This window comes from Chelonoidis abingdonii, chromosome 20 (assembly GCF_003597395.2).
Source record: "Chelonoidis abingdonii isolate Lonesome George chromosome 20, CheloAbing_2.0, whole genome shotgun sequence".
Classification (NCBI taxonomy): Eukaryota; Metazoa; Chordata; order Testudines; family Testudinidae; genus Chelonoidis; species Chelonoidis abingdonii.
In genome coordinates this window covers 16,594,592-16,607,352 of record NC_133788.1, presented here as the reverse complement: position 1 = coordinate 16,607,352, position 12,761 = coordinate 16,594,592, and the positions used below count along the sequence as shown (strand labels likewise).

Below are 12,761 nucleotides of genomic sequence, written 5' to 3'. Positions count from 1 at the left end.
AGGTGCATATAATTCTAACTAAATAATAAAAATACATTATACTGTTAAATCTGCTAAGGGTAGTTGTTGTAAAGACAGGTTAATATGCAAAAATACATGTCAATTATTTAAGATGATTGGATTTATTTTTATAGACAAGGACGGTGAATTAAAACCCATTAAAAGAATTGGTTCACCACGTTGCCTCCACAGAAAGTTAACGCAAACGTGTTACCAGTGTTCACAGCAGAATACAGGATCATTTTTGATCATGAACTTGGTCACACAGTTGTGTGCTAAAATAATGAGATATTCTAATATTTTACTTGGAATAACCATCCAACTGCATTTTCAGTTCATTTGTTATTTTGAATCCTTCAATTTGTCAAAGAAAAAAAAAATCCCATAGATGTCTTACCTTTTGTCCTGAAAACAGTTTGAAAACAAAGCTACTGGTAACCAACACAAAAGTGAGTTCGGAAAAATATTGTTATAATAGTGCACTTTTCCCTCCTTTCCCCTCTAAAACAATAACTATTGTCACACCCAATCCTGCTTTCTCAAAGTACTGAAAATTCGCACTGGTTGTTCCTTGTTCATACAGCACCTAGCACAATGGGGTCTTGGTTCATGACTGGGGCACCTAGGTGCTATGGAGTTTGGGGTCTATTGATTATGAAATGCAGGATCCAAACACAGTTTAGTAGGCTCAAAATTTGATACCCTTCCACTTAATTTTGCTACATCCATTAATAAAGTCCCTCAAATTGTTTTGGTGACTTTTTCAAAAGGAATACGTCAGTGACATTTTTCCTACATATTCATTCATATGACACCAGCCATTGTGGTTGGTATTATACATACACACACCTTGTTATTATTGTCCTAGTGCTTAGGAGTCCCAGTGTAGGTCCTGTACAGAGAGCAGAAAGGTGGGCCTTGTCCCCAAGCGATACGCTGCCACAGCCTAACACTTAGGGACAGCCCTCCCCAATAACAAACGTGTGCGCCCATACGATGGAGGAAAACGTTTCCAGTAAACCAGATTTTGGTTTGTAAAGGTTTGTTACAAACAGTGTCAAAATTAAACTATATGATCGTAAATGAAGTTCAAAGCCCATTTAAACACATCAGTGAAATATCAAAAGACTCATGTATAGAAATACAGAAAGACCCAGAACATACATAAGGTGGCTTGAAAGTGGCATCTTATTGATAGGCAACTGTAATTACCGTAATTAAATGATTTTTCAGAACTTGCTGACTTTGCTCTATATTGGGGTCCCTTTTCTTTCTGAGGTCCCCCAACATGCTATAAAAACTTCATAGCCCACCTGTGCCACAACAACTGTTTTTCTGCATATCCAGTAGATTACAAGCCAGAGCCGCGTTAGGGGGCCCCACACCACAGGGGCCCCGCAAAGCTAAGTTGCTCAGGCTTCAGCGCCAGGTGGTGGGGCTTGGGGCCCCAGGCTTCTGCCCCACATGGCGGGTCTTGAACTTTCTGCCCTGAGTTCCAGTAACTCTAATGCTGACCCTGCTTGGCAGACCCCTTGAAACCTGCTCATGGTCCCCCAGGGAGCCCCAGCCCCCTGGCTGAGAACTGCTGCTCTATATTTCATGCCATGTCCTCATACCTGTAAAAACCTGAGCAGGGAAACATAGTTCACTTGAACTATTCCCATAAATTGAGTTACTCATGTGCTTATGAGGTCAATCCTGCAAACACAATTGTAGCAAACACCATTGCATTAGGGTTGTGACAGAGTTCCAGGTCCAGACCATCTTGGGAAATCTTCAGTCATGTTGCAGAAAACTGAGCTGCCCCATTCCCCCCCAACATAAAAATGGTAGAGTCAAATCTGATTTGTATTATCTGCAAGTGGAGCCAATGAAATCAGTGGGAAAGACAATCAGAACTCTAGGGCCACGGTCAGCACTTCTCCTGCCTCCCATCATTCTCCTAGAGAGGCATTTGTCCTGCACTTAGCATCCCTAATGTCTTGGGTGACAACCTCACATTTCTTATACTTCATCAACAGAGGTGACACATTCCCCCCAAAGCTCTTACAGGAATAGTCACTTGAATTCAAGAGGATAACTGGTTTGCCCCACTGTATCTGTATCATGTTCAATTTATAGTTTTGCAAGCGAGTATACTGGCAGAAATAATCACTTAAGCAATAAGCTTTAAGCCAGGACTAGAGACTTTTCAGAAAGCGAGTTTGGAACTTCACCACCACCACCGACCGGGTTTTAAGGGTTACACTAATCCAGCCAGTGAACAGAAACAATGCTACATGACTTGCCTCCAGTCAGCACTAGCCAAAATATCTCAAATGTTGAACACCCTAAATGAAATGCTTGCAAAACAAACAAATGAGCAAGCAAACCAACCAGACAACAAAAAACACCCTACCAACCAAGGATCATCCGTGGAATGTGTTCAGTGAAGAATTTTGAATTGTGACTACATCGGGGCGGGAGGGAATCTCTTATGAAGAGAAAGAAATCTATTCAGTCAATTATTCCCTACAGATTATTGTGCAGTTCTACCTGGCTCTGTGCTGTCATCACAACTGCCCCTAGCTGTGGGAAAACTGAGTCCTGCGAAGTTCCTATTAGCAAAGTTCAGATAGTGCTGGCTCTCCCCAATGTATTCCTTTGTTATAAGTCACCTCTCTCCCTGTATGATCAAGGTGATCCAGCAGCAGCCTGTCTTGGTTGCAAATCCACATTAATCTAGCCAGGTGTTTCCCACTCTGCACGGGGATTACAGGTACACAGAGATCCAGAAAAACTGCTAACTACTTCGGTCACAGCCTCTATTCTTGACCTGGCTGGTTGTTGCTGGAAATTGAACGTCTTCTCACAAGACTTGCCCTCCCTTGCTTTTGTGTTCCTCTAGAGGAATCATTTTATTGCACATATTCATTTAAAGATTCTTAGAGAGCTCATCATTTTAAGAGCTGGGTTCTATTTACCAAAGGCAAAGAACATTCAAGATTATACAGAGAATTACCTATAAAGCTATGGCTACTGTAAGAGGCAAGAAAGCATCATTGCTTTCCTGTTACCTGGGAAGATGACGAAGAGAGCAGGAAGTGACTCATATATACACTCTTATATTACACTTTTCATCCATCCATCTCAAACTGCTTTATAAAGGAGGGCAGTAGCACTACTCCCATTTTACAAAAGGGGAAACAGATACAGGGAGGGGAAGTGATTTGCCCATGGTCACACAAAAGGCCAGAGCCAGGAATAGGAACCCAGATCTCCTAAGTCCCAAGCCAATGCTTTACCCACTAGACCACACTGTATATGGATTTTCTTCGGCTGTCATTGGCTTATCTCAGATAAATGATTTTATAAAATTACTGAACAACAACATTACTAAAATAGAGTAACTCAGCATTTCTAAGAGAACCTGGTTAACTTTGTACTAAGTTAAGATAGATTTACCGAGCCCGATCTTCAGCTGGTGTGAACAAAACATCTTGATCCCCACCACGAATCTGGACTGTAACTCCCTCCATGTGCATAGCATTCTGTGGGTTCTCAAAGCAGATAATGGGCCTGATCCTGCATTCCTTGTCCACCTAACCCCTCCTAGTGACATCTTCGGAAGTTCATCCCTAAGTAAAGATAACTAACAATAATTGGTCTGTGAATGCACGACCCAAACCAGGGCTTTTCTAAAAACATGTGAGCAGAGGTTGTCTCTTCATAGCCAAGTTGCATTGTTGATGTCACATGAAGCTTCTTTCCAAGGATTCCCTCCTTCTCTCACTCCCGCCCCTCTAGCCTTGAAAAGAGGTAAATAAAACTCGACAACATCCTCAGAGAAATATGCCAAGAATTTATACTCCTGGATTATAAACCAGGCTCTCTGCAGAGACTATCTATCTAATCTGTATCTCTTGGTACACACGCAAAGGCTTAAAAGCTCCTAGGTGTGCTGTGCTCAGTCACCCCGTACCCTTTTATTTTAAACAGACTTCTTTATGCTAGATTGTTGGGGTAGAGGCAGCCTTGCAGATATTCAGCCAGGCATGTCTCACCTCACCTTCTAGTTATAGGTGGATTTTTGCGCACCTCAGCAGCAGAGTGCATAGAGCGAATTCCTATTGTCTGCATGTAGCAGTCATATGTCCCTCTTAGCAGGAGTCATTCAACAGTCATTATTAATTATTATTATTATGCACTGAGGATAGCTCCAATCATGTGCTGGGCATCATTCCAATGCTCAAGGACAATCACTGCTCCATAGAGCTCACAATCACAAATGGACAAGTAGGCCGAAGACAAGGGAAGTCAAACAGCAAAAGGCAATTTATAGGTAAGCCAAAGTCATTGTAAGCAGCATGGAAGAAGTGGGTCTTTAAGAGGATTTAAATTTGGACAGACTAGGAGCCTTGAAGATGTGGCTATGCTATCCAGAAGGGGCCACACAGAAGGCACAACGGGGATTGCGCCCGAAACTATTACTCTCTGACCAGAGGTAGCAGAGGGACTACTACAGTGCCTGAGGCAAAATCCCATTGAAATCAATGGAATCACAACAAGGATGGGTTTCGTTCAGAGTAACAGCAATAGTTACCCCAGCTCCCTCTCCAAGTACATATGAGCAGCCATCCTGGGTCAGACCAATGGTCCATGTAGCCCAGTGTCCTGTCTTCCAGCAGTGGCTGGTACCAGATGCTTCAGAGGGAATGAAAAAAACAATGCAATTTATTGAGTGATCCATCTCCTGTCTTCCAGTCCCACCTTCTGGCAGTCAGAGACATGCAGAGCATGTGCAGGGCCAACGAGAGTGGGGGGGAAGCTGGTACAAATTACCGGGGCCTGGAAGTCCAGAAGAGGACCTGGGACCTGGTTTTGTTGGCCCTGTTTAGCTGGTCTGCCCTTGCTGGGGGGCCCAAAAAAAATTTTCACCAGGGCCTGAACCCGCTTTTGGTGGCCCTGAGCATGTGGTTGCATCCATGACCATCTTGGCAAATAGTCACTGATAGACCTATCCTCCATGACCTCAGCTAATTCAGTTTCGAACCCAGTTATGCTTTTGGCCTTCACAACATCCCCTGGGAATGAGTTTCTCAGGTTGTGCATTGTGTGAAGAAATACTTCCTTTGTTTTAAACCTGGTGCCTATTAATTTCATTGGGTGATTCCTGGTTCTTGTGTTATGTGATTATTTTTGCTGCCCTTCTCTGTACTTTTTCCAATTTCTAATATCTTTTTTGAGTTGGGACAACCAGAACTGCACTCAGTATTCAAGGTGTGGGGTACCATGGATTTATACAGTGGCATTATATTTACTGTCTTATCTATCTCTTTCCTAATGGTTCTTAACATGTTGATAGTTTTTTTGACTGCCACTGCACATTGAGCAGATGTTTTCAGAGAATTATCCACAATGACTCCAAGATCTCTTTCTTGGGTGGTAACAGCCAATTTAGACCCCCATCATTCTGTATGTATAGTTAGGATTATGGTTTTCCAATGTGCATTAGTTTGCATTTATCAACACTGGGGAACAAAGTGGCAGATGAAATTCAGTCACCCAGTTTTGTGAGATCCCTTTATAATTCTTCGCAGTTTGCTTTGGACTATCTTCAGTAATTTCATATCTTCAAAATCTTTGCCACCTCACTGTTTAACTCTTTCTCCAAATCATTTATGAATATGCTGAACAGCACTGGTCCCAGTACAGATCCCTGCTATTTACCTCTCTCCATTGTGAAAACGAACCATTTATTCCTACCCTTTGTTTCCTGTCTTTTAACCAGTTACTGATCCATGAGAGGATCTTCCCAGGACTGCCTACTTAGCTTCAAAGCCTTTGGTGAGGAACTTTGTCAAAGGCTTTCTGGAAGTATCCAGTGGAATGCCCTTGTCCACATATTTGTTGACATCCTCAAAGAATTCTAATAGATTGGGGAGGCATGATTTCCCTTTACAAGAGCCATGTGATTCTTCCCGAACATGTCCTGTTCATCTAAATGTCTGATCATTCTGTTCTTTACTATGGTTGAACCAATATGCCTAGTACTGAAGTTAGGCTTGCCAGCCTGTAATTGCCAGGATCACCTTTCTTAAAAATTGGCATGACACTAGTTATCCACCAGCCATCTGGTACAGAGGCTGATTTAAGTGATAGGTTACAGAACACTGTTAGTAGGTCTGCAATTTCATATCAGATTTCCTTCAGCACTCTTGGGTCAATACCACTAGGTCCCTAGGTCAATACAACTATTACTGTTTAATTTTATCAATTTGTTCCAAAATCTGCTCTATTGACACCTCAAAAGTGGGACAGTTCCTCAGATTTGTCATGATGGCTCAGGTGTGGGAGTCTCTCTTACATTCTCTGCAGTGAAGAACAAATCAAAGAATTTATTTAGCTTCTCTTCAACAGCCAGTTCCTTCCTTGGCGTGCTTCCGTAGCACCTTGACCATCCAGTGGCCCCACTGATTGATTGGCAGGCAGGCTTCCTGCTTCTGAGGTAATAAATATTTATTATTAGGGGTATGTATGTAGTTTCAGCCTCCATTATGGTGTTTTTTTAAAGTTTCCATGCTGCTTTCTGGCATTTTACTCTTGTGACTGTTCCTTTTAATTTCCATTTAACTAGCCTCCTCATTTTTGCGTAGTTCCCCTTTTTGAAGTTAAATGCCATTGGGATGGGTTGCTTCCTCTCCCTCTCCCTCTCCCGCCACCCCCCAGGAATGTAAATTCAATTACATTATATTCCTTGTTACAGAGCAGTTCAGCTATATTCACTTCTTGGACCAGAACCTGTGCACCACTTTAGAACTTAAATCAAAAATTGCCTCTCCCCTTGTGGGTTCCAGGACTAACTGCTTCAAGAAGCAGTCATTTATGGTGTCTAGAAACTTCATCTCTGTATCTCATCCCGAGGTGACATGTTCCTAGTCACTATTCGGAGAGGTGAAATCCCCCATTAATATTGGTGGTTTTGTTTTTATAGCCTCTCTAATCTCCTTGAGCATTTCACAATCACCATGACGGTCAGGTGATTGGCAGCGTACTCCTACTTATTTCCTCTTATTATTCAAGCATTTCTAGCCAGACAGACTGTGGTACCATTTGATTCATTTGAAGATTTTTACTATATTTGATTCTAGCCATTCTTTCCCATATAGTGCCACTCCCACACCAATGCAACCTACTCGGTCATTCCAAAATATTTTGTACCCTGGTATTAACATGTCCATTGGTTGTCATCATTCTACCAGGTTTCTATGATGCCAATTATATCAATATCCTCATTTAATACCAGGCACTCAAGTTCATCCATCTTATTATTTATATACAAACACTTAACTAAATATTGACACATTTTGTATCTGCCTTCATGTGATGTAATTGACTGAGGCTCTTTTTTGTTTGACTGTTTCTCTTCAGTTCCAGCTTATACTTTATCAAATTCTATCTTCTCCTCTTTACTGGAATATAAAATCTCCCCTTTAATAAGTCCCCAGCTAAGGGATGCGTCTGTCCTAACCATGTGCTCCTGCACATCTGTTGGCTTCCCCCAAGCCCTTAGTTTAGAAACTCCTCTACAACCTTTTGAATTTTACATGCTAGCAATCTAGTTCCTGTATAGGCTCCTTTCCCAACAGGTTCCCCAGTTCCTAATAAACTCAAATCCCTCCTCCCATTGCTCATCCACACATCAAGACCCTGCAATTCTGCCTGTCTAACTGACCCTGCATGAGGAACTGGAAGCATTTCAGAGAATGCTGCCATGGCGGTCCTGGATTTTAATCTCTTACCTAGCATCATAAATTTGGAGTCCAGGACCTCTCTTCTACCTTTCCCTGTGTCACTGGTACCTACATGTATCATGACCACAAAGGCTTCACATAGAGCAAAATGGGAGTTCTTTGCAAAAGCCTCCTCAGGGAGGTGTGCCTGATCTTAAGAACATAAGAGGGCCATACTGGGTCAGACCAAAGGGCCATCTAGCCCAGTATCCTGTCTTCCAACAGTGGCCTATGCCAGGTGCCCCAGAGGGAATGAACAGAACAGGTAATCATCCAGTGATTCATCCCCTGTTGCCCACTCCTAGCTTCTGGCAAACAGAGGCTAGGGCCACCATCCCCACCCATCCTGGCTAATAGCCATTGATGGACCTATCCTGCATGAATTTATCTAGTTCTCTTTTGAACCCTGTTCTAGTCTTGGCCTTCACCACATCCTCTGGCAAGGAGTTCCACAGGCTGACTCTGCATTGTGTGAAAAAAATACTTCCTTTTGTTTGTTTTAAATCTACTGCCTATTCATTTCATTTGATGGCCTCTAGTTCTTGTGTTATAAGAAAGGGTAAATAACATTTATTTATTTTCTCCACACCAGTCATGATTTTATAGACCTCAAATCATATCCCCCCTTAGCCGTTTCTTTTCCAAGCTGAAAAGTCCCAGCCTTATTAATCTCTCCTGACATGACAGCTGTTCCATATCCCTAATAATTTTTGTTGCCCTTTTCTGAAACCTTTTCCAAGTTCAATATATCTTTTTTGAGATGGGGCAACCGCATCTCCACTCAGTATTCAAGAGGTGGGCGTACCATGGATCTACAGAGAGGCAATATGATATTTTCTGTTTTATCTATCCCTTTCTTAAGGATTCCCAACATTCCATTCACTGCTGCTGAAGGTTGAGTGGATCTTGTCTGTACCAAAGGCAAGCTTTGAACTGAAAAGGCAAAATTCTGCCCAGAGTTATTGTCCATGCAAACCTACCAGCTTTAGTGGGGTTACACAGGTGTCACTGGGGGAGGGGGACAGAATTCAGACCTTCATCTACTTTGGAAGAGGACAGGTGTAATGAGCAGCTGAGAGGAGCATGGGGTGGATGGTCACACACCTGGCCTCTCTGGCCAGAGAGAGGAGAGAATCCCAGGGACAGCATGCCAAGGCAAATGAAGATAGGGAGTGCAGATCTTGTCAGAAAACACCCTCAACACTACCCGGACATTTTCTAGTCTGATCAATGCATCTTCACCAGTGTCTGAGCAAAGTCATTTTTAAGGGAGTATTAAACTAATCAGCCTTCTCCCCCCATCATTGTCTTAGATGTACAGATTCTAAAGCCTCTGCAGATGAAGATGATACAAGCCCTGGGCCCAGCACAACAGTGGCCCCACAAAGTACTACAACAGACATCAAAAACAATTGGGTGCAGCAGACACACCTGTACAGAGCATTCCCCCCCCCCCGCCCCCATGGCCGTGATGTCCTCCCCGCACCTGTACAGAGCATTCCAGTCCATTTGCTGGAGGGTTTGGAGAGAGCTGAGGGTGTTTCTCAGGGGGTGGAAAGGGCTTTGTAGGTAGCTGGCTGAATCCCTGTGGGACAGATTGATTGAACGCTGCTGGAGTCGGGCTCTATGGTTAAGGGTTAGAGCTCCTGGGGGCTCTGTATTATTTACATCAAGGTAACTGGACGTGCAATCTGCAGGTCTTGGGGCCTGCCGCTGGGTGCATTAGAAATACCCGCTTTGGACACAAACAAGAGGCAGCCTCAGTGCATTTCCCCTCTGTCTCCCCGCCTTAGGCGGAGGGGTAGGTTTCGCTGGAAGCCGCGGGGCCGGGGATTTCGCTGCCTTGGGGGAGTGCAGGCTCCGCTCCGGTACCGCAGCGCTCCCCCGTCCCCGATGGCCCCAACTCCAAAGGGCACCTGCTGAGCATACCCCCCACATGGCCGTGATGTCCTCCCCGCCCCCCAAGTCGGAGGGCAGCGCCCCATTCCCTGCCCCGTGCGCCCCGCTGGCACCAGGCTCGCCAGGGACACGCGGCCAGACTGGGGCAGCGGTACCTGTGGGCGGGGGGGGGGGGGGGGCTTAATAGTCGAGCCGGAGCAGGGCCGGGGGAGGCTTAATGGTCCTCCCCCGGGGAGAAATCAACTCGCTCCCCCTTCCATCGAGTCCCGACCTGGCCCTGCCTCCTTCCTTCGCCTGGCAGCGGCCGGAGCTGGGATCAGGGACCGGACCCCCGGCCGGGCTCCCTCTTTCCCTGGGCACCCAGCGCTGGAGGGGCCGCCCGGCTCCCAGCTCCAGCGTCTGTTTATGTGTTCAAGAGAAGGCCAAAAAAAGCCACCCAACACCCGCAACGCCTGGGGTTTTCCTCTCCCCCGCGGGCTGCTCTGCAGCTTCGCCAATGAATAACCCGCCTCTCCCCGCAGCCCCGTGTGTATCTTTCGGTTGATGATTTATAGAAATAAATTAATAACCCCCCAAGCTCGGCCCCACGTGCGGCCGGCTGGGGTTGCCCCGGAGCGCGCGGAGGGAGAGGCGCAGCCCGCGGGCGGCGCTCGGGTTGCTCCGGGCGCTGCGCAGAGCCCAGGCACTAGGGTGCAGGTAATGCCCGGACGGGTCCCCCCGGGGCAGCGCGGCCCAGAAGCGGGGAGCCCCAGCAGGGTCCGCCTCCGACCCCGCGCAGAGAGAAAGGGCCCGGCTGGCTCGCGGCTCCCCCCGAAAGCAGCCCCGGGTAGCACAGACAGTCCCTGCTCCAGCCTCTTCTTAGCTGGCGCCCGAAGAGGCGGAGAACTGGCCCCGGCTTCGAAACCAAATGCGCCCCTGAAATACCCACTCCGAGCCGCTCATGCGGCCGCCCAGCAGTGCCCAGGGATTTGTTCATCACACGGGTGGGTCTGGCTGTGTGCACTGGCATTTAGCAAGGGCTAAATTGCGCTAATTCGTTCGGCACCCGCATTAAGAGAGTCAAACAAAGTTACCCTCGGCCTGAAAAGCATTTTCTCTGCTCGCTTCTACGCTAAGAAACTGCAGCCTTCGGCTGGAGACTTTCCTGCACCCTGGGGGTTAATAAAGGGCCGGGCTGGGGTTAGTTGATATTTTGCTAAAGAAAAAGAAACAATGAGCGAGGTGGGTAATTAGTTACTAACTAACTAACTACCTTGACAGGGCAACAGAGCTCGGGGACGCGTTTCCGCGTTTGATCCACATCCCCTGGCTAGCAGGCAAGAGATCGGCTTTCAACGCGCAAAGTTACCCGCAGGTTTATTCCACATTAGCCAAAGCCCTAGCTGGGCTCGTTCGGCGGTGCATGGGTCTGCTCGGAGTTAGTTTTTATTTTCTTTTTCCATCTATCCTCAGATCTCCCCACCCCACAGCGAATCCACTCAGCAGGAGAGAAGCCCAGGATCTGCACCTTACTGGTTAGCTACAGGTTATGGGGCTGCCCGGGCGGGTGCGGTTTAAAAGCGAGGTGTATGCGGGAGAAATAGGACCGAGAAGGGGTTTTTAAGGGACTCCTTCAAATCTAGTTTTAAAATAGAACAATGCCCATCGCCACTGCCTCGGGTCTATTTTCCTTCCTTTGTAAAGCTTAGTTTGAGGCGCCCAGCACCCGCGGGTGGGCCCAGACAGCCGCTCTGATCAAGTGGGGTTCAAAGGAGCAAAACGTCATGGAATTCAGCATAACCCCCCCTCCACACACACACTCCGATTTACTGATTTACACGCGCATCTCTGGGCCCCAGCCCTGCGCTCAGCACGCCAGGAGGTGAGGGCAGAAAGTGACCTGGCAGACGTGGGGTCTCCTGCTGCGTGTAGACGCGGCCAGAAATCGATTCCCTGGTCACCTGCTGGAGGGGAAACATGAGGGGCAGGTTTCCAGGGGCTGGGGTGATCTGGGTTTCAGAGGCCTAGTGAGCCAGCCTTCATCCCACCTGGGCCTCCGGCTGCAGGGCTAGGGGGAGAAGAGGGACCCCCCGTTCGTACCTGATCATCCGATCCACCTCCGCTCTTTGCTCCACGGCCTCCTCAGTGTTGAGCGCCTGCAGCTCCCGGAGGATCTGCGGGGTGTCGAAGTCGTCCCCGTCCTCGGAGCCCTCGTCCCCGGACAGCTTGCCCTTGCTGTGGCCGTTGGTGAGGGTGTGGAAGACAGGCTTGCTGTCCGCCTCCGTCCCGCTGCCTGGGGACAGGGGCAGGTTCTCCAGCTTCACCCCGAAGCTGGTGGTGGGCACCATGTCCTCCAGGGCTTGGATCAACGCCTCCTTGGTGACTCCGGAGCTGAGGAGAGCGCTCAGAAGTTCCTGCTGCAGAGAGCTGAGCTTGGACACCATTTTACCAGGAGGGGAGAGAGAGAGAGAAGGGGAGGGGGGAGTAGGGTGGTGGGGTAGGGGGGGAGGGAAGGTAGGTTAAAAAACCCCAAAGTCTTGAATTCCCCCCGTGAGCCCCAGACACCTGCTGCTCCTCCGTACCCTGGTGAATCTCCTTTGAGAGGGCTCGGCGGACCTCTACCTTGCCATGATCTCCTCCATTAGGCAATATAAGATATGCAAATCAGTGGGAAGGGAGAGTCATTCCTAAAGGAGGCAAATAGAAAGGAGGGTAGTGGGTAAAGGGTTTTTTTGGGGGGGGGACAGAAGAGGAGCAGCTGCTCTGGGCCTGGATTTGACGGAGTTCGTTGTGTTTATACGGGTGGCTGAAACCTTTTGATTGGTTCTGTTTTTATCAGCCAAACTTTAGCTGAACTTTGGACTTGTTGGGCAAGGAGGCAGCCAGCCCCAAGTGCACCAGCTCCCGGCTGTTCCAGCTGCGCTGGGGCTTGGGAGGCCAGGAGGAGGAATTAGGTAAATTCGAGCAAAACAAATCAAAGTCCTTTAAAACAACCCAAAGTCTTAGCCTCTCCGCCGAACTATTTACCAGGAAAGGTGAGCTGGGAGGGTGGTGTCGTGGAACTGGCTGGCAGGTCAGAATAGGGAAGAAACCCAGTGAAAAGGGAGTCTG

The 12,761-nt window shown here is 47.4% G+C and overlaps 1 protein-coding gene across 3 annotated transcripts in view; it reads right to left on the bottom strand.

Moving 5' to 3' along the window:
• The window catches only part of HNF1B (HNF1 homeobox B), a 61,667-nt gene extending 49,544 nt beyond the window's left edge, over window positions 1–12,123 (bottom strand). For all 3 annotated transcript variants that reach the window (XM_032779362.2, XM_032779361.2, XM_032779363.2), the window contains exon 1: window positions 11,751–12,123. In XM_032779362.2, the coding sequence (XP_032635253.1) occupies window positions 11,751–12,094 (344 nt within the window). In that variant the 5' untranslated portion in view covers window positions 12,095–12,123. The remainder of the gene's footprint in view (window positions 1–11,750) is intronic.
• Between the last annotated feature and the right edge of the window lie 638 nt (window positions 12,124–12,761).